A 22819-nucleotide genomic window follows, 5' to 3' on the forward strand; every position below is an offset into this window, starting at 1 on the left:
ATTTCACATATAATCTGGAAAATTCTAAATTAGATGTTGCCATGGCAGAATTTTCTTTCCAATACTAATAGGATTGGGTTTACACTTTTATCAAGACTGTCCTCATTATGTAGCATTAACTTTCAAGAATGTAATGTAAAACAAAGCCAGAGACTAGGGTTCCTGCTTTCTGCACACTTTTAATTCCAGCAGAGGCAGAGACAGGCATACCTCGGTGAATTCAAGGCCAGCCTGGTCTACAAAGTCAGTTCCAAAAACAAGAGAAATCCTGTCTCAAAAAAAAAAAAAAAAAAACCAAACAAAGAAGAAAACAAAACAAATAGACTATTGGCAGAGAGTAGCTCCCAAGTCCCTTCTAACTACCGTATCTTTAACTAATTCAGATGAAATAGTTAATACTCAACAATTAATTCCTACCCACCCCATAATATTCTACTCCAGAATCTGGATTCAGCCTTTGCATATTGCATATGTTGGTACAAGTCATGGAGGCTACTTAGAACCCACAATAAACCAATATATTTAATGTGAATGAAAGGAACAAAATTTAATTTCCTTCAAATCTGATCAATACCACTTTAATGTAGAAGAGGATATTTTTATTTACAGGCTAATTAAGAAGATGACGCTCAATTTAACTAGATATAATACATTTATCATAAATCACCTTACATGTGAGCCAATATATTTTTGCTTTAAAATACGAAAACAATGTAAGCCCACTGCTGTGGGGAATATTCCAGCACCATGGACAGGTTGTGTTACTGTGTAATTGTGCAATTCTAATCAACAAGCTTCATCTTTCTTGAATTTAGTTTAACAATAATCCCTAAGCCAAATGTGGCATTTCCATCATGCTCAGAAAAGAGAGCAGCAGCAGACCATTTCCCACGTTAAGTTGAATATATCTGCACACACACCTCAGGTTCTGCTGAACAATTCCCCTTTTCTTTCATGTTTTCACTGTTATATGGCTTTGCAATAGTCCCCCCCCCCCATTTTTTGGTTTTGTCCAAGAAGCTTCAGTGTTATATGGGCATCTTTGCTAGTAATGTGAAACAGAAAAACTACTTTTTATTTAGTGCTTTGGAAAAGGTTTAGTTAAATACTCAGTCTAGCCCTAATGACCACATAATCTAAAATAAACTCCCAACTACGCCTGGGAAAGTGCCAGTATGCTCACAGTAGTGTTCAATCCAATGTACTCTCATGGGTTTCCAAACCATGAAGAAGCAGAGGAGTAAAGGCCATTGACCTGCAGAAACATAAACTACTCTTGCTAAATACACACTGTAACCATCTCACACAGTCTCTTAAAGGGGATGTATGAAAATGACCATCTAGTTTCTAAAAATCTTATCCATTTATTGTGCAGATCTTAAGAAAAAATCCAAAGGATTATAGCTTACATTTTCTAAAGATTCAGTCATACATATAAGGCATATTCTTTGGGGGGGGGGGGAAGCCCTGGTCATTCCCAGGCAATGTATGTTGAAAGAATAAAGAAACAACATGGTTTCATGTCATAGTAAAAGTGTTTTCAGATCTGTTACCATGGATATTTTAACCTAACTGAATATACCAGCTACCACCTACTTTGAAGATTTCACGTCATGCAGTGGGGCATGTGTTTGGCATGGGAGAAATACATGAGGAAAAACAATCTTTCTTTTAAGAGGCCTACTAGCCTGTCAGGAGCAAACAATAATATAACTTTTTTATTCATCTGTACAATTAAAATACTAACCTTGCTAACAGGTAATGTTACACTACAAAGTATCTCAACCGCAGTAACAAAATACAGATGAAGTGCACTTCTAGTGACCAGGTAACACGGTGATACTCTGAAGGATGAAACCACCCACACAGACCAGAAATAAGCAACACTTACAAACTAAATTTATAAATAGCAAAATCACAAAATAAAGTATATACATTTTATAGATTTAACTTTGAACAAATATATACTGTATCTGGGAAAATAGCATACCAAGAAAGGAGATAATGATATCCTAAAAGCCTTCTATGGAAGCTTCTCCCACCTAACATTCCCCTAGGTGTAAATTCTTTCAAACAGTGACATAGCAAAATCCACCACCTCCTTAAAGACAGTATTTGACTTTGCCCAGCAGGATGCAATGGCCTGTGGGTCAGGAAGGAGGGACAGGCACTCTGCTTAGTTCTGATACAGGAGAACCAACACATTCACAGAGTTTGCACACGAGTATTGCTTTAGTCAAACATATACTGATATGAAAATCAGTACAGTTACTGTACCAAAATGTCTCTACCTCGTCTTGCCCACCTTGGCTCCTGGCTTTTTAAATGATTGGCAAGTCAGGTACTTAAAGCAAACTGCAGCTTGAACACAATGTATTTCACGACATAGTAATGTTTCCTGACTATCACAAGACGAAGCTTATGAACAACTCAAATGTATGAACATTTGAAACCAAACACTGATAGTGTAATGCTCCAGTGCCATGCGCACAGATCAACATAATTGACAACAGGTATTTTACACTCGTCTGCGTTTCCTTTAAAAACCCAAAGTCAAATGCACAGTAACTTTTCAGAAACTATTTCTAGTGCAGCATTGATTGATACAGGATTGCCTAAAGAAAACAATTTTGTACTGCAGTTGAATAAACTGGATAGCAAACTCGTTATAATAAATGATCATGAATTAATTTAGGTTACCGGAATGTACAATACACTTTTTTAAAAAAACCTGAAGCAAATTTTTCAGTTAAGCAAAAATGTCAACCTAAATTTCTGCAATTCAGTGAGTCAAGTTCTGCCATCTGAAAGTCTACAGTTTATCCTTAGGGAATATGTGATTTGGATTCAATTACTCTGCTGTATTTAAAGGGTACTTAGAAAATCCAGTTAGCATTGTCCTCTTAAATATGAAAAGGAGCCAAATGAAATAACATCCACTTGGCACTTAAGAGCCTAGTAATACCCTTGGGAATCACATGCTTTGGTGCTTAGAGTCCAGGAAATTCAAAAATGCCTTCCATGCAATAGCTAATTAAGGTATACCACAGAGACCAGGGGTGTATGCACTTAGATTCGCTCACACAAAGCCCTGAGGTTCCCGCCTGTCTTTAGGCAACACACAGCCGCCCTTGATCTTGTGCAATCTTTGCCACCATCTTCCCTAGTGCCCCGGATTCTGAGAGTCTGACAAACGCCTGGGGATGGACTAGTAAGCCTTTTTATGATGCAGGCTGTGCAGGTCGGCTGCTCTTGCAGTGCCATCATCCAGAGGGCTTTCACCCGAAGCCCCCATGTCCCCATTCTCACGTGCCTCACTCACCGTCTTCTTATACCCTGGAAGAAAGCAACAGAAGGAAAATAAACAATTTTTGCCTGAAAATATGTTTAAGTTTTATAATTTTACTGAGAAAAAAATGTCCACTGAAATTATTAGCAGTGATATATGGCAAACTAACACTGTCTTATCAAATTAATAGTGTTTAAGGGAACTTTTTCATCTTATAGTTGATAGCAAACACCAAACACATAAAGTATTAGCTATTGACGCTACCTGAAAGTTGTGGAATAAATCTATCTAGTTTTCTAAACAACTTAGGGTTGACAAACTAAAATAAAAAATTCAATTTTACTTATATAACTATCTACTGGAATGCAAATATTTTGATTTCTATATTTTGCTTCCACATTATTTCAGGTCATTAAACTACAGACCAGTTGGCTGCTAAATATTAAATCTATCGGCAAGATTAAAACAAGTTTTGGTTAATTTACCTAACAAATAATAGGATTGTAAGTAAATATGGTTGATTGACTACAACCTATTACCTATTAGGTAAGCTAAGAAAGGTCTATATTAAACAATAATCAATAGATGTATTTTAGCCAGGTATGGTAGTACATGGTAGGCTAAGGCAGGAAGAGCCCATGTTCAAAGACAGCCAGGCCTACACAATGAGTTCCTGGCCAGTTTAAGAGTTATAGGAAGACCTCAAACCCAACAAAGATATACTTTCATCATCTAGTTCAGTAAACAGTGATATGCCAGACGGCATGCATTTTGGCTGAGTCATATTTCATGATTTAAGTGCTTGCAGTTTACATAGGTAACAGCCATAACAAAAAGTAAGAAACATGTATTTTTGGCTTTTCAAGTCAGGTTTTCTCTATGTAGTCCTGGCTATCCTGGAACTCACTCTGTAGACCAGGCTGTCCTTGATCTCAGAGATCCACCTGCCTCTGCCCCGGCCCACCCCTACCCGTGCTAGGATTAAAGGTGTGCACCACCACTGTCCAGCTTGAACAGATTTTCTAATACCCATGATCGTAAAAAGATAATGGAAGCATGGGATCGCAGCTCAACACTATAAGGTTCTGACAAAATTCCACAACAGTTCATTCATGTCCATTGTGTGGCCCTCTCCCTCCTCAAGACAGAGTCTAAGCATACAAGTCTGGCTGTCCTGGAACTCACTTTGTAGACCAGGCTTAGATTCAAGCTTAGTTTCAACTGTCAGCCTAAGTGCTGCTGCTTGCTATTCATTCCATAAAAACAACAGTTTTAACAGATTTATTTTTGTTTATGTGTATATGTATGTACACATGTGTCTAAATGCCTGTGGAGGCCAGAAGAGGGCATCCAATTCCCCCCTGGAGCTGAAGTTACACTAGGCTGTGAGCTGCACAATATGGGTGCTGGGAACTGAACTCCAGTCCTCCACAGAGTGACAAGTGCTCCGAACCTCTGAGCCATCTCTCCAGCCCCAGGAGCTGTTGGCTTTACAGAAGACAGCTAGATTTGCCTCTAGATTTGTTTTAGTTTACTTTCTTACAAGTGTATGCAGAACCAGCTTCATAGACCTATAGCTGGGAAAGAGGATTTTAGTTGTCTTTTCAAATAACTGTCAAGATTGTTTAGTATTATACAGAAATCTAACAAGGTGGGACTCAGGCATTATCAATGCACAGGGACATTCGAATATAATTGCTTTTATTACATCATGAAGGTGAACACACAGAATTTTGTAAAATCACAGATGGGTCATATGAAAAACACTGGATTGCTGAAGTAAGTAGCAATCCAAAAGCTGACACACTTTATTGCATTATGTAAGAATTACTTTCGTTAGTGTGTCCATCCTATGGTGTCCATGGGAACCAGTCAAGTTCATGGGGATTGATGCCATGTTCTACAAAACACTAATTTTCACTTAAGAGCTCGTATTTTATTTCTGGCAATACTCTCAATTGTCTTCTCTGAAGTAACAGACTGAAAAATTTTAAGACAATAGCCACCCAACAGTCTGAATAACCAACATCTGTCAGTCATTCCTTCAAAAAAAGGCTAGGAACCTAACCAGTGCAATACTTGTTAAGAGCAGCACCTTTGTTCAATAATGCTAGGTGAAGCTACATACGTAAGCTGGGTAAGCAATGGATGTGTACTGTTTAGTACACTGGGAGGTGACATGTGTACTTGCATCTCATCAAGTGGCATATTAAAAAGCAATGTACAAAAACAACTGGCATTGGGGAGGGAATGGGAGAAGAGGTGGAAGGGGAAACTGTGGTTGGTATGTAAAATTACATAAAAAAGAAAAAGAAAACATGTAACTGAGAGGTGCATAATAAAACTTCAAGCGACTAGTCATTCCTTTCATTCTTCAGCATCAAAACCGTGTTAATGAAGAACACAAAATAGTCGTAATAAAATTAGAGTGATTTTTACCTTGTAACACTTTCATTTCACCACCACTGTCTTTGCAGCTAGCACCAGGATTCCCGCCTCCTTCTAACTCATCAAGATACAGACGGTATCGGTGTCCACTCTCGTCTTCATACTCTACATTTTCATCATCAGAATCCACTTCAGGAGCCACGTACACTACTTCAAATTCAATCTCTCCCCTCTAAAACAGGTAAAGACAGAAAGTCAAACCACTGTGACCATCATCAAGACAGAATTCTCTCTCTTCGGGAAGACACTGGGAGGAGAGGGCAGGTACTGCTCCTTTCCAGTCAGGTATGAAATTCCAGGCTCTCAAGAGCTGCAAGTGCAGGAGGTCATGATGGCCAGACACTCCGTGGATTTTCTCTACGAGGGAGCTCCTTCTACTATTACAGGGCCTTCTACTGAGCAAAGGATTCATTCATTCAAGACAAAGTCTCAAGCAGACCAGGTTGGCCTGAATCCGCACACAGCTGAGTATGAGCTCCAACTCCTAATCTTCCTACCTCTACCTCTTTTTTTTTAATTCTACGTATATAAGTGCTTTGTCTGCATGAACAACTTTATGACAGAGAGGGTATTAGATCCCACTACAGATGGTTGTGAGGCACCATGTGGTTGCTGGGAATTGAACTCAGGACCTCTGGAAGAGCAGCCATTAACCGCTGAGTCATCTCTCCAGCCTCCTGCCTCCACCTCTTCAGAAAAAGGATTGCTGGTGTATGCCTGGCCTGACCACAGTATTTTAAATAATGTATCTAAAATAAAAGGATGCTTAACTATGAAATTTACAGAATACTGGAACTAGTGCAAGTCATCTTGTACTTTACCAGAAATTTAGCAAATCTATTTAAGCAGATATTAAATAAACTTGCATACAAGGGTGTCAAACAGTTAAGAAGAAATGTTGTGATTTATTGTTCTCCCTTTGAGGTAGGAACTTATTCTGCAGCCTACACCAGCCTGAAACTCAACTCAACCTCACAAGCTTCAAACTTGCAGCAATCCTCCTGCCTCAGATTTCACATTGGGTGTGAATTACTACACACAACTTTTTTCTAATTCTTAAACTTTTGTTTAAAAGAAAAGAAAAACTTTTTAATGAGATAAGTATTAATAAAAGTAGTTATGTAGTAATAACAGTAATTGCTATATTTATTGCATAAAACTACAGCTTTTATTGATTCCCAGAGCATTTCCATGCTCTTCTCATAAGTGAGAAGCCTTGGTGAGTATTGAAGAGAACACATAGCTTTCCTCATATAACAAGCAAGCATAAAGAAATAGCAACTTGGCTGTGAAATCCTTACTCATTTCACTGTGCTAGGCTAGATATAATATTTCTACTGTTATTCTTTAATAACTACTTTAGGCTCGAATATAAAATTACAGTAATTTTAAGGTAAAGAAAATTCCCAAGGCATAACTGTCATTTACTGAGACTACAGTCACCACATCCTAGCTTTGTGTTTGTAACTCTAAAAATTACGGCCTGTCTTTTGTCAAAGCAGAATATGCCAGTTTTGTGTGCCACCCACTTAGTGTCTTTGGTGCTCCGCTTTTCTGGTGCTACCCCTGAGAAATGTGCTACGGACTGTGTTTAACATTCTCTACTACCTACCCACAGCTCCTTTCCCACAGCTGCTAGTCATCCAACTTTTATGCTATTGATACATTCTCAAGCTGAGCCCAGAAAACACTAACTCAAGAGACTACAGCAGCACTCTTTCTCATATAATTAAATGACAGAGCATCACAGTAATATGGGGTGTTAGAGGAAGGGCTGCTGGGAGTAGACTGGTTTAGTCACATGACTGTAATTGAAGAACCCCTAGCGTTCCTCTAGCCTAGTTTATTTAACATAATGAAGGTGGGCTGAGGGATGGCTCAGTGGTTAAGGCACTTGCTGCTCTTGCAGAGGACCCAGATTCAAGTCCCAGCACTCACATAATTAAAAATATCATGTGTGAAGGTAGATTGATAATGTGGTCTTCTCAAAGGCATGTCCATGTCTAGCCCATGGTCCACATACATGTGCCTAGGATACCTATGAATGTGACCCAACACAAAACTACAAACTTACTTAAAACATTGCAAGACTGTTTTTGTCATTTGTAAAACTCCATTGTGTGATTCCAAAGAGTAAATTCTGTAGGTGACAATGCTCCGTCACAGTACCAAAGGTTAGAAATACAAACAAACACAAATTTCAGGCTTAATAGAGAAGATCTCTCTAAAAAAAAACCATCATCAGTAGGCCTTCCCTTTATAGAAGCTATTTAAACAATGTCACAGAGATGTTCCGTGCTTCATGCAGAGCTAATTATTTATATAATCACAATCAACTATGATTGCTCTAAACTAGAATACATGTCAATGACCCACACCCTATTGTTCTAATTCCCTCAACCCTATTCTCAGAGGAAGTCAGAAGTTTTAAGAACATGAGATACAAATCTGAATCTAAATATGGATTCTTATTTTATAATTTATTAGGCAACTCTGAGCACATCCTTTATTTTTAAAGAATTTCAGCTTAGCTACTTTAATATTTACCACTATCATTTTATATTCTTCTAGTATTTTGCCTGCATGAATGTCTGTGCCCTTGGAAACCAGAAGAGGGCTTAGGATCAATCCTGGAACTGGAATTGTTCAGGATCATGTAGGTGTTGAATTGAATCTGTGCCCTCTGCAAGAGTAGCAAGAATCCTTAACTACTGAGCCAACTCTCAACCCAGCTTCATTATGTTAAATAAGAAAATTGGGCTAGAGGAACGCTAAGGGTTCTTTCAGTTACAGTCATGTGACTAAACCAGTCTACTCCCAGCAGTCCTTCCTCTTACGCCCCATATTACTGTGATGCTGCCAATCATGCTCCTAACTACCTATCCTGTTCTGAGTATCAACACACACCCTATGGCTTCATTTCAACTGTACCGATGACATTGCCGCAGAGAGGACTTATGTAATCTGTCCAAAGTTAAGCGGCTTTGGAAAGGAATAAACATAACTTTCCTTTTCAGTAACTGTGACCAAACGACATCTAAAACCTTCAAGGAACTGAAACAAGCTCTATGCCAGTCCAGTTTTAATTATAAAGAGAACTCACCTGCTGGGAAAGTATGGTTACAGCTTCTTTATGCTTTGTGTCCCTTAGGTTAACTCCATTCACTGCCAGGATAGCATCTCCAACATGCAGCCCTCCACATCTATCAGCGGGCTGCCCTGGATGGATCTCAGAGATGAGAATGGGAACACCATGCTCCTTCCCACCCTAACAATAACAATATCAAAGGCAGTTAGTTAGTTCATAGTTTATAAAATAGCTACAGACCATCTCAGAGACAAGACATTTTCTTAACAACTCATTTCAATAAGCAGAGGGTCTGTGGAAATACCAAGGAAAATTTTACATGCTACCAAAGAGGCACCTCCACCTTCAATGACTAAAAACATTAAGTTTTATGAACTCATTATAGACGCCCAAATCTGTTAAAAGCAAATTACATACTAGTGTTCCACTGCACTTCTGCCAACTTCCATAGCACTTTTTTTCTCCCTTTCAAGGCAGGGCTTCTCTGGAGTTTCTTTCGGAACCTGTCCTAAACTAGCTCTTGTAGACCAGGTCTCGAAATCACAGAGAGCTGCCTGCCTCTACCTCCCGATTAAAGGCGTGCACCACTGCCTAGCTTTTCCATAGAACTTTATCAAATCTAAATTGTTGTGTACTGTGATGGTTTGAATAAGAAAGGCTCCCATAGGTTCACATAATCGAATGCTTAGTCACCAGGGAGTAAAACTGTTGTTGTTGTTGTTATTATTATTATTAGGACTATGAGGTGCGGCCTTGTTGGTGTAGCTGTGGCCTTCTGTGTGTCACTGGGGATGGACTTTGAGGTTTCAGAAGCCCAAGCCAGGCCAGCGACTCTGCTCAGCGACTGCTCCAGTGCCATATATGCTGCCATGCTCCCCACCATGATAATGGACTAAACCTGTGAAACTGTAAACAAGCCCCAATTAAGTATTTTCTCTCACGAGTTGCCTCAGCCTCAGTCAGAGTCTCTTCACAGCAACAGAACACTGACTAAAACATGTATGAAAAGAATCAATTATTTTATGTATAGCCATATACAGGGTCTCTCGCTGGAACTTGGTATGTAGACCAGGCTGGCCTTGAACTCACAGATATCCCCTGGCTCTGCCTGACAAGTGCTGGGATTAAAGGCATGGACCATCTAGTACAGCTTTAACCAAGACAATTTTAAAATTGTATGATAAATCTTCAATTTCAGAAAAGGAAAAATATATAATGTTGAACTGAGGAAATATAGTAATTGTTAACTGGTCACACTTTATATAGCTTGTGTATATTGTTTCTATTTTTTTTTAAAAAAAACTTATTTTATGTTTTATTGGTGTTTTGCCTACATATAATGTCTTTATAACATGTTCAGGCCACGTGCCTGAGGAAGTCAGGTCCCCTGGAACTGGAGTTACAGACAGCTATGAGCTGCCATGCAGGTGCTGGGAACTGAACCTGAGTCCTTTCAAAGAGCAGCCACTGTGCTGAACCACTGGCCCATTTCTCTAGCCCCAAGGGCATTTTTTTTTAAAAGTATATACTTAATAAATAAGTAAATAAATATTGGTTAAATCTTTTTTTGCGGGGAGGGGAATTTCTGGGACAGGGTTTCTCTGTGTAATAGTAATAGTCCTGGCTGTACTGGAACTCGCTCTGTAGACCAGGCTGGCCTTGAACTCACAGAGATCCTCTTGCTTCTGTCTCCCAAGAGCTGGGATTAAATGCATGAGCCATCACCACCCAGTGGTTAATTCTTTTTTTTTTTTTTGTAAGAAACGTTTCTAAATTAGGTAAAACCAGAAAACAAATGAACTGATATTGTACTTAAACAGTCTCAAATGAAAACTGAAATAAATCACTAATATAAAACAAAATGACTCCTATATTGCTCTTTTTTTATCCAAGTTTTATACCCAAAGAAGGTTTTACTCAAAAGTGTTGCTGCCTTGATAAATAGTCTTGACAAATTTAGCTGTTTTGAGCTATAGAACACTTTGTTTCCCAAAGGAGCCAGGCTCTACCAGACCCCTGTCCATAGAGAACCTGGAAGTACTACTTCTTACTGTAATCGAAATGCCAAGGCCTTCATGATCTTCCTTAAGGAGGAGAACTTTTCGAATTGGACCAACTCCCTGGCTTTTCTTCAAAGAGTCTTGATCCTTATTGCAGAGAAAAAAGAAAAAAAAATTGTAGTGTTTAAATAACAATCCAGGTAGAACTCACAATACATAACTTGCTTTTAGAAATCATTATTAATCTCCTGGTATAGATAAACAGCACATTAGAAGATAAAAATGCTATTGAGTAGGTATGGCAAATTTTAAGATAATTTTTTCTCACCTTTTGTAAATAAGTATGTTTAGATTTTAAGACATTATAAAATTACCAGGAATCAATCAATAAGTATCTTCAAGGAATAATGTAGTAACCATATTTCTTCACTAGAAAGTATCTTAATATCCCATATAAATGCTAACTGATTTCTAGAATTGAGAATTTTTTTCAACTTGAATGACTAATTACTTTTTGATTTTCCACAGCTCTAGAATCTACCTGCTAAATAAAAACAGTTCCTTTAACTGTTCTTTCTCTGGCCTCCCTTACCTTTTTTTTAAGTTCAAAACTAAGACTTTATTGCATGCTAAGCAAACACATTTTACACTGGCCCACTCGACTCCCTCTGGTATCTTTAATCCTTTTCTCTCTCCTAAACTCCTTTTCAACTCAGCAAGTAAATAATTCTAACCAACTAAAACCTTCCAATTTTAAGATACTGACAAACCCCTAAACCAAACAGAAAAGGAGCCCAACCCAACATCCCTTCCACCTCCCCGTCTTTTCAGTCTCTATCTTCTGCCCTCTGCACACGCTTACTTCCTCGCTTCCTACATTAATCACTATGATTAAGATTATTTCCTAGCCTGCAATTTTCTTTATGGTCACTTGTAAAAATATTGCTAAATCCAATGGACACTTTTAGTAACTACGCTACCTGGCAGAAAGTTGACAGAGGTCAATAGATACCCACTTAGAAACCCACTCTTTTCCTTTGTTTCTATTGCACTGATTTTCCTACATCGGCTGTTCCTGGCTTCTTTCTTTGGGGCTAACTCTCTCCCGCCATACTAAGTTTCCATCCTTGGCCTCCTGTTCCTGTTTGGTTTATAGAACTTTTGCTGACTACTTACTTCCATGATTTCAATTATACCACAGAAATATTGCTTCCCAATATAATATAATATCTCTCCAACATAAGAGTTCTTTTCTGAATTCAGCCGTAGGTTCAACTGGATGGATTTCTTAGATGTCACACCAGCACCTCAAACACCGCTTTTCTAGAACTGATGTCATCTTTCCTCTCACAGACTTTCATCTTTTGGTACTTCCATCGTCAGTAAAGTCAAGGAACACTTGGTTAGCCAAAGCAAAAGCTCACTGAAAGCTTCCTCTTCACTCACTTCCTTCTCTAACAGTTGTCAAGACCTTAGCCCAGGCCAACTCTGCTCACGCTATTTCTTTCAGAGCTGCCCTTCTTTTCCACTGTTATTTACGAGCCTTTCTCATTTTTCCTTGCATCATTACTATGTCTTTCTGACTGCAGTAGCCGGGCACATCACCGTACTATTATGTTCACTACTTTATTTGAAAGGTTCATAATTATCAGAGTAATTAAGACGCCTATATTTAATGTAAAATAACTTTGATCTTCTGGCTTCTAGCTAACTAGTTAAGATGATGCCACAACGCTACTTGAGTATGCCTTATCACCCTGATACACCCCACACCAACCACTGTGTCCCCTTGTACCCTATCCTCAGACCTACTGGACCTCAAAGTTAACATGGAACATCAGGCTCTAAAAGACAATGCTATAACTATGCACTATGATTAATCTGTTCTTCATTAAGTGTGATTAACTCTTATAATAACGTTTGTGAAGGCAACAGGTTATTTTACTGTTTAAGGCTGTGGTGGTTTAAACGAGAATGGGTCATATATTTGACTGTTTGGTTCCTAGTTGGTAGACTGTTAAGGAAGACTTAGGAGGTGTGGTCTTCTCTCTCTCTCTCTCTCTCTCTCTCTCTCTCTCTCTCTCTCTCTCTCTCTGTGCTTGCTGCCTGCAGATGTCATCTCTTAGCTACTGCTTAGCATCATGCCTGCCTGTCACTGTGCTACATAAAGATGTTCATGGATTAACTCTCTGAAATTGGAAGTAAGCCCCCATTAAATGTTTCCTTTTATAAGTTGTTTTGGACATAGAGTTTCATCACAGCAATAGAAGAATAACTAACACAGGGCCATGTTCATATGGTACTAAAATATGCAAACCACTGTAGAAAAGTCTGCTTCATATATTAATTTTTTTTTGCTTATTTGTTTTTTAGAGATATGGTCTCACTATGTACCTCTGGCTGTCCTGTAACAAACTATGTAGACCAGGCTGGCCTCAAATTCATAGAGATCTGCCTGCCTCTGCCTCCCAAGTTCTGGGATTAAAGGTGTGCGCCACTATGTGTGGCCCAATATATTAAATTGTTATAGCATTATATAATGTCTGGATTATATAATAAAATTTAATAAGGATTTTTCTAGGTAGAATGCTCCTGTACAATGATGGCTATGGAAGCAGAAAACTGGACACAGAACCTCCTTTTCACACATTAAGTAAAGGTTTCAAATACTAGCAGAAGGAAAGAAAGAATAGAGAAGATTCGCAATCAAACCAAGAGGCTGAGTGGGATGCAGGAACATACATGGCCTGGGGGTGCTTGCATGGGTCGCTTCAAGTCGTTGCGCCCCCTGCAGGCTCTGATGACAGTTTTGTGTCGATGCAAATGTATTTCAGCTTCTAACTGGTTCCAGAGCTTATCATGAGCAGGTCCCTTCATATCTCGTCCCAGTAACTGTATCTGTTGGACCCTTCACATGGGGAAAAGAGAGTAGTTTTTAGTACGCTTATTACGCTGAAGATAATTGAGAAGAATTACTAATTTAAGTAGCTGCTATATACATTTAGTTGATAACAAAATTAATATCCAGGTTTTTCCGCTCTGAATTTATACAGATAAAGTGAAAGGGACAGGCATCTTTAAGAGAAAACCAGCTAAAAAATTTTTTTAACAAAATGAGAACTCCTTTAATTATAAACTTAATTTAAATAAACCTAAGAAAACATTTTTTTGAAATAAATGACAGCATGCTTTATTTCTTGCATAACTGAATTCAGGGTACTATTAAATAGGAGCAGTTAGACGACATGGACTATATAAGAACATTTCCTTTAATGATAGTTTATTTTTACATAGTGGTTATTTTAAAAAGTCATTAGAAAATTTGTATTTCAAAATGACAAAAATTATTTGCTTCCAGGCTGGAGCGAGACAGCTCAGGGGTTAAGAGCACCTGATGCTCTTGCAGAGGACCCAGGCTCAGGTCTCAGCACCCACAGGGTGGCTCACAACCATCTGTGTCTCTTCCTCCAGGTGATCTGACCCGCTCTTTCGACTTCTGGTATACATGGTATATGTACAACATGCAGGCAAAACACACATACACATAAAATAAAATTTAAAAATCTAAAAATAATTTTAAAATATCTTTGTTTCATCTCAGTTCTTAATAGATATTAAAATGAGTATAAAATGTTTTGATATTAGCATGTCACCAAAGTTTGAGACTAATTCCCCTAACAATATTAAAGTCAACTGAACTAATTTGTATAAAAAAATTACTTTTATTTTTAAATATATTTGAAAGACCAAAATGATCAGATGTAAAGGACCAAGAGATTTCTTACAGCTGATCATATGAGCACCGCCTATTGCAGAGTCAAGGTAGGAAATAACTGAAAAGTATTGCTCTGCGGATACAGGCACTTCACAGTAAGTTAGCATCAGTATATATGTGTAAGCTACACACACACACACACACACACACACACACACACACACACACACCTGAAATAAATAATGCTGCCAATATTAATTCAACACTGCTACCTTACAGCTACACAAAATAACTGAGAGTAGAATGGTTCATTTATAAGAGATGAGTAAACCGCTTGTCACCTAAGAACACAGCAGAGCTGTTCCGTACACACCTGCCCGCCAGCTCCTTATCCAAGTACTTGGCAGCCAATCTCGCCCCATAGACCTCGGCCTGGAGAACAGCTATGTGTCTGCGGAGGGCCTCATTCTCCTTCCTTAGCAGCTTTACTTCGGCTTCAAGCTGAGCTTCTTTTACTTTTTCTGTTTTATTTGCTTCAAGTTCTCTTTCCTATTATAATTTTAAAAACATAATTTTGTAACAATGTCTTTATGATTCTACAGCTAGGAGACGGTGCTCCTTAAAAATACAAGTTCAGCACATAATACAAACAATGAAAACATGGAAAATTGGATTGGAGCACAAAGGCTGACTCCAGTTGTTTGTTGCGTTTTTATTTAGTTTTGGTGTGTGTGCCACACATATGTGGACTGTCCATGGAGGACGATGGAGGGATCAGGCCCCTGAGCTGCAGTTCCTGGAGGCTGCGAGCAGGCTGATGGAGTGCTGGGTCTTCTGGAAGAACAGTAAGTGCTCTTAACCATCCCTTTAGACGGTAATTCTTTCCTGCTTTTGAATATAAAGTTTTGGTAGGTATCTTAGGCTGGCCTGGAATTCACTATGTTTCTCAGGCTAACCCTGAACCTGAAATCCTTCATCCATCTCTCAAGTGCTGGGATTACAGATACATACAACAGTGCTTGGCTGGACTGCTTTCCTTTAAACTTAGGAATATAATGTCTTGGAGCTTCTTTTGGGTAAGTGCATGCATGATGCACCCTGATATTAAGAGAAGCCAGAGCAGACTTCTTTAAGCAGGACACTGAGTCTACTCACTTTCTAAAAATGACTGAAGAAGCTAGATTAACAGAAAAAATAATAAGCCACCCATGTTAGCTCACGATGGCAAGACTCAGGAGGATGCAGCTGAAGGTTCCTAAATTCCCAGTCACCTTTGGCTACACACAGAGTTCCAGGCCAGCTTTTACCCACTTAAACATTCTTTCTTTTCTTTTCTTTTTTTTGTTTTTGTTTTTCCAGACAGGGTTTCTCTGAATAGCTTTGGAGCCTGTCCTGGAAATCGCTTTGTAGACCAGGCTGGCCTTAAACTAAAAGAGATCCACCTGCCTCTGCCTCCCGGAGTTCTGGGATTAAAGGCATGTGACACCATTGTCCCAGGCTTCATTCTAAGTCTTAAGGAAACACCATATAACTATGTACAGAGAACCTGGAGTTACTATGTTAGAACACACACACTTAACATTTTTGACAGAAAGTATGTCTATGGGATAGAGCATTCTTACTCTCCGGATCTAGTTCATACATTTGTAACTTACAGCAGATGCCAGAGTGACTTTTCTAAGGAAAACAACTTCTTCCCTTTGCTTCCTATGAAGTATAATAGTCATTCATTTTTAGCTCTCACAAAAGAGCCATCTTCAGCCTTCTATGTGAATCTACAGGTATTTCAGGACATAATCCCCAAATCATCACCATCAATTTTTTTTTTCCAAGACAGGGTTTCTGTGCAGTCCTGGCTGCCTTAGAACTCACTCTGAAGACCAGGTGGACTCAGACTCAGAGATCTGCCTGCTTCTGCCTCCTGAGTGCGGAGACTAAAAGTGAGCACCACCACACCTGGCTACATTTTTACTGTAAGTTCACATACAAGAATTAATGCGCACTATTCCCTGAGTTTATAAAGTATATTTAAGCTCACAGACCATGGAATCAAGAGTATAAAATGGGAAGCTTCAAGTCAAAGCAGAATGGAAAATGGAAGTTCTGCCCAAAGCAAGGCAAATTCCAAATCAGATGCTTACTATGTGTGTGTTCAAACACACTTCTTCTGACAGTTGAATTGAGGTGCCACAGGTATTAGTTCTGAGTCAAATCCATCCAAACATTCCACATAGCATACATCCACATCAGATCTGCTCTTGTTGACTTAACAGAAATCCACAGAGCCTAAGGAAATATGGTTATACTCCATTACTCAATTCACCACTAAGTCCCCTTTATGAATACTTAGCTTCTCACAAGGAAAAACTTTCTATTGAGAAAGTGGCAAATGGTATTATTCTATGTTACAGACAGCAATGAAGTATTTTTCCTTTAATTCTAGATATTGAGAAGGTATACACTGGATATGTTCCCAGTCCCTGGGAAGTCAAAGTAGACAGTCTGGAATTCAAAGCCAAGTTCAGCAATACAGCAAGTTTGAAGCTAGCCCAGGTTACTGGAGACTCTGTCTTAAGCAAACAAACAATTGGGCATGGTGGCTCACTCCTGTAATCCCAGCACTCTGGAGGTAGAGACATGAGAAATAGCTCAAGTTTGAAGTCAGCTTGGGCTAAACAGCAAGTTCCATCTTAATAAAGAAGGGGGGGGGGGGAGAACACAAAACAAATATAAGCAAATGTTGACCAATTTGTTGAATATATTTTGGCATTAATTTAGTTGATGCTTTGTTCTATTTTGACCAATATCAAAAATAGTAAGCTCAAATACAAGGTATTACATAATCTTAATATACCTGCATTTTAAGTGCATTATGTATGTGTACACATGTAGAAGGGAAACTATCAAATGTGGGATATTTAGCAATTTCAGTATAAATGTCTGCTTTATACAAGGCTGGGAGTGTAGCTTAATGGTAGAGTGCTTGTCTAACATGGGTATCATCCCAGGGGAACCCTGTCTCATTGGTAGGAATATTTATTTATATAACTGACAAAAAGAAGGAAGAAAAGCAGACTTTTTGTTCATCTTTTGTAAACATGCACACATATATGCCCACTCAATTTCTAGACATCATCAGTAAGAGATCTGGAAACCTAGTAATGCTGACTCTTTCACAGCAACTCTGGAATTACTCATCTCCTCCCTTCTCCTTTCTCTCTTCTGAGACAGTTTCATTACACAGCCCACCTAGCTAGGCTGTGCCACCTAGCCTCGTTTTATGTGGTGCTGGAAACAGACTCCGGGGCTCTCCACACTAGCAGCACTCCATTCACCAAGCTCCACTGCCCACATGAACCAGGATTCCTTGGGTGTGTAGCTTATAGAAATGTTACTACAGGACTATCTCCTTCCAGTTACTTTAATGAGCTAGTTACAGTGTACTGAGTTTCAGATGCTTATGAGGCTAACACTTTCTTTTAATAACTCAAATTCCTAAAGAATCTGACAGTCTCTGAGACTTGAAATTAAGACACGTAAGCAACCCAGCCATGGGGAAGCACACACCTTTGACCCAAGTACGGTGTGGGGCAGAGGCAGGCAAATCTTGTGAGTTCAAGGACAGTCTGTCATTTACAACAATGTGTAAACAAGAATATGATTAAGGAAACGGAAGGGAATTACTTTAAGATTTAAAGGTAACTTGTAAGTTTGTTTCCTAGTTAACCTTCCTGTATTAGGTAATAAGCATGAGGTTTGTTTCAGGTTTTAGACTTGTAAAGTATGTATTTTTAGAAGTGGTGAAGTCATAAGTCAACTGGAATCTGACTAGCTTGACACTAAGAAGTTACATACTGTTATCGTCTAAAATAATTTCTGATAAAGATTTTAAAATGCAGTGCCTTAAAGGTTACGCAGTCATTCCCAAACCCACTAACAGGCTCTAACACATGCACTGGATGAAGGAATCAGCATGCACACCCTCTTAGTGGGAATAAGTTCAGAAAGAAATTTGACAGGGGTAAAAACTAGGCTTGGTTAAAACACCTTCAATACCCTCATGCAGGTATTTTTGTCAAAGTAGAAGTGTGAGCAAGTTACAAGACTCAAAAGTTTTCAAAAATGGATGAGCTCTGCTAATAATGGCTATAAGTCACGAATGAGAGATAAGTCTTTAGCCACATGCGGTGAGAAAAGCACAGCCGGCACCCTCTGAACTTTCCAGGTATCTGAACACGAAAAAACTGGCATTAACATCCTTTTCAAATACAAAGTGTGACAATAGGTAATACACAAAACACCAGAACACTTCAGCATGACACATTAAATAAAGCAAGAGAAACAGTAGACTTACCAGCTCCTCCACAGAGGGGACAGACTTCAGATATAAGAAAAAAGTTTTGCAATTAGAAAACCATTGAAAAAACAAACTTATCTAGTGATATTATCATTATATGGAAAACTTCCACATGTTGAGTATCAGTTGGATAAAGTCTATTAGCACAAATATATCTGCAAATCTATAAACAACAGTTATAATACTAGACTGAAATTTTTAAAAATAAAATTAATTAATGCAACTGGCCCACTATTTGTTTCTCTATAGCACCTGTTAAAGGTTTAGGAATTTGAGCTGGGCAATAGTGGCACACACCTTTAATCCCAGCACTAAGGAGACAGAGGCAGGTGTACCTCTGTGAGTTAAAGGCCAGCCTGGTCTACAAAGTGAATTCCAGGACAGCCAAGGCTACACAGAGAAACCCTGTCTCAAAAAACCAAGCCAAGCCAAACCAAACCAAACCAAACCAACCAAACAAAAAGCTTAGGAACTCTTATAATAAAAATGTAGAATGTTTTTCCATGTTAATATCACATAGTTCAAATAAGAATTTATGATCTGACTTTTAAGGTGGTTAAATGAAACACTATTAAAAGATACATAGGCCTTCAGTTTATGAGGACTTTAGGAGAATAGAGGTGCTGAATTAGATTTCAACATATCAGTACTTGAAACCAGTTAAACCTAATTAAGGGCAACGAAGTAAAACTTAGTATGCTCTACACTCAGGACACCAACAGCACTGTTTCATGGCCTGTCTCTCCCAAACTTTACCTTTCTTACTGCTGTCTTCACATATTTAGCCAAATGTCTGACAGATGGAATGCACTCAATACATGGGCTAAATTGAAACAAGCTTTACAGTTTTGTTTTCTGCTTACATAGCCTGTTGTGATAAGAGCATCATGGCTAATTAGAGTGAACTCACAACGAAACTATATAGAAATGACACAACGTTCAGTAGCAGAAGAAAAGCTTACACTCTACTGGGAGCTAAGAACCTTGTTGGTATTTAATTACACTGGTTCCTTCTCTGTACTCTCAGCACTCTGACTTTACCAAGACACCAGACTAACAACATATAGCTAGGGCTAAGTGAATGAGGCACTGGCAAAAATTACTGAGGAAATTTAATGAGTGTTCTCTGTAAAGGCTAACATAGTTAAGAATTTTTCTGTCCCTCTTTAGACTCTTCCTTGTTCCTGCCTAGACACAGACACAGAGGAATGTAGTAGAAGGAGCGGCAGGCTGTGTCCCGCCTCCCAGCTAGCTTAACCCCCCGAAATAACCACACAGAAATTGTATTAATTAAATCACTGCCTGGCCCATTAGCTCTAGCCTCTTATTGGCTAACTCTCACATCTTGACTCAACCCATTTCTAATAATCTGTATGTCTCCACGAGGCCGTGACTTACCGGGAAAGATTCAGCATGTCTGACCTGGCGACTTCATGGTGGCTTTTTCTGACCTGCTTTCTTCCTCCCAGAATTCAGTTTTGTCTACCCCGCCTACCTATGTTCTGACCTATCAGGCTAAGCAGTTTTCTTTATTAATTAACCAATGAAAGCAACACATAGATAGAAGAACCTCCTACACCAGAGGAAATCCCAAGGCTTGAACTCATCTGCTAAAAATTGCAGAACACAACCGAACAAGAACCTCAACCCCTAGTGTGTATGTGTATGTGTGTGTGTGTGTGGGGGATTTTTGCTACAGCAGCTGAATTTAACCCTGACAGACAGCAGAACAAAAACTTGTTTATGCTATATCATAACTACCCTTTAAATATACAAACATTTTAAAACAGAGCATTTTCTATTTTCAGGTAGCTACTGATATTATCACAGATGCTACTGATGAATATGATGATCGTAAACTCTCTATTGCCTGAATTCTCACAATGGGCATGACATTTCATAACTGCGACTCTGTTATAAATTGTTGCACCCTCCAAAGCACAAGTGTACATCATGGTCCACTTACCAGTTTTGCCTTAATGGTGCCAGAGTCAACACTCTGACCGGTTTTGGCATGAAGCTGAAGCTGAGTGGAGTGTAACTGTAACAGCTGATCGTGCACTTCTTTCTCCAGAACAACTTTCTCTGCTTGAGTCTCTGTCAGCTCAGACCGCAGATCAACCAGCTGTGCCTTAGAGAGCAATAGGAAACAATAAGGGTGCTTAATTTTCTTTATTATTCAAGAATGACAAAAAGATAATCCTGGAAATGAAAACATAAACACTAGCCAACTGTTAGCTGACAAGAGTGCTAGCTAGATGTTCAGTGCATAAAACCACATGCTGCCAAGACTTTGATCCTCAGAACTCATGTGCACACACACAAATAAAATGAGAACTAAAAAATTTAAACTGGCCAGAAACCAAGCATGAAAAACATAAGAGGCAAGAGAACTCAGCCATAAGCAGTATTTCTTAGTAGCATAGGCAACTTCCATTTCACACAGCTTACTCTAACAAACCTTCTTAGAGACTTTTCATCTTTATCTTCAGAGCTTTGGAAATTACAGTTCAGATAGTATGTTATGGTGGTCCACTACCATGAATAATGTTAGTGGGGTTCTGTCTTCAACCCAGAAACTGTCAGCCTCCATTAGACTTCTTCAACTTCTCCCACTTGCAACGTTCATTAATTTCAATGGCTTCTGGTCCAGGTGCCTTGAACCTGCTATGTAGCTGAGGATGACTCTTAACTTTGGATCCTTCTGCTTTCACTTCTTGAGTGCTCAGATTAGATGTATATTTCCATGTTCCATTTATGTATGGCTAGGGACTGAATTCTGGTCCTCATATATGCTTAGGCAAGCAAGTCCTACAAACTGAGCTATATCCCCACGTCTATTTTTAAAATTTCATTGTGTGTACGGCACTGTGCTACATTAAGGACATTTTCAAACAACATCGAGCTTATGACTGCCCCCCACTTCTCTAGTTTCCCCAGCTTCTTTCCCTTTCTTACAACCTTTTCACTGGATTTTTACACAACCCCAGGTACATAGGTATATAAAATAATCACACAAACATTTCCTAGTAATATATCATAGGTTTATTTTAAAACAATCATTATACAATCTCCCCACTTATTAAAGACTAATTTTCATAATGAGGTATGCTTATTTATTTGTATATAGTTCTTGGCTGAGGATGTGATCCAGCGAGACACAGGAGGTATGCCTAACCTGTAGCCCATGGGTCACATGTGGCTGAGGACAGCTACGAATGCAGCCCAACACAATATGGCAAACATACTTAAAACCTAAGAATTTTTTTGTAACTTGATTACACAGTTCTCAATTGTGAGCTTCATAGATGACAACATGTCACAAGGTTGGCCAAACTTTAGGTAGAGCACCTTCAACGTTTTCCAGAGCTGATCAATATTCTCATTTGATAACTGTCAATGCAGAGAGTATGGTTCTACATGCAGAAATATGCTTAGGGTTACTTCAGAAATTGTTGGAAATTCTTTCCTAATCCCAAGCCAAAATTCATCTAACAATAAAAAATTAGTAATTAAAAATACTATTATTTATGTATGTCTGTATGTATACATGCCACATATGTGCAAGTTCTGGATGAAGTCAGAAGGTATTAGAGTTCCTGGGGTTGGAGCTACAGATGCTGTGAGTTACCTGACTGGGTCATGTGAAAGAGCTGCAAGTGCTCCTAACCACTGGGCATCTCTCTGACCTCCAAAATATGGATTTATTTATTCATTTATCTGTATGTGTGCATGTCAGTGTGAGCACTGCAACATGTGTGTGGAGGTTAGAGGATAGCTGTGGGTGTTGGTCCTCACCTTCCACCCGGAGGGAAAGTCCCTCTTGCTTGCTGCTGCCCTGCATCTTCCAGGCTATCTACCTTTGAGCTTTTAGGGAATTCTCTTGTCCTTGCCTCACATCTTGTGCCATATACACACACCA

General features: G+C 38.9%; 1 protein-coding gene across 2 annotated transcripts in view; it reads right to left on the reverse strand.

The window, feature by feature from the left end:
• Positions 1–562: 562 nt before the first annotated feature.
• Positions 563–22819, reverse strand: part of Gopc (golgi associated PDZ and coiled-coil motif containing) — a 47885-nt gene continuing 25628 nt past the window's right edge. The window contains exons 2-9 of one of the 2 annotated variants that reach the window (XM_048425071.3): positions 20864–21028; positions 18895–18918; positions 14914–15089; positions 13568–13733; positions 10877–10972; positions 8841–9005; positions 5729–5909; positions 563–3336 (exon numbers count right to left, since the gene is read on the reverse strand). In XM_048425071.3, coding sequence (XP_048281028.1) covers positions 3209–3336; positions 5729–5909; positions 8841–9005; positions 10877–10972; positions 13568–13733; positions 14914–15089; positions 18895–18918; positions 20864–21028 — 1101 coding nt within the window. In that variant the 3' untranslated portion in view covers positions 563–3208. The remainder of the gene's footprint in view (positions 3337–5728; positions 5910–8840; positions 9006–10876; positions 10973–13567; positions 13734–14913; positions 15090–18894; positions 18919–20863; positions 21029–22819) is intronic. The other variant, XM_048425072.3, reaches the window with a different exon arrangement.

This window comes from Myodes glareolus, chromosome 1 (genome assembly GCF_982192425.1).
Source record: "Myodes glareolus chromosome 1, mMyoGla1.1, whole genome shotgun sequence".
NCBI classification, from domain to species: Eukaryota; Metazoa; Chordata; class Mammalia; order Rodentia; family Cricetidae; genus Myodes; species Myodes glareolus.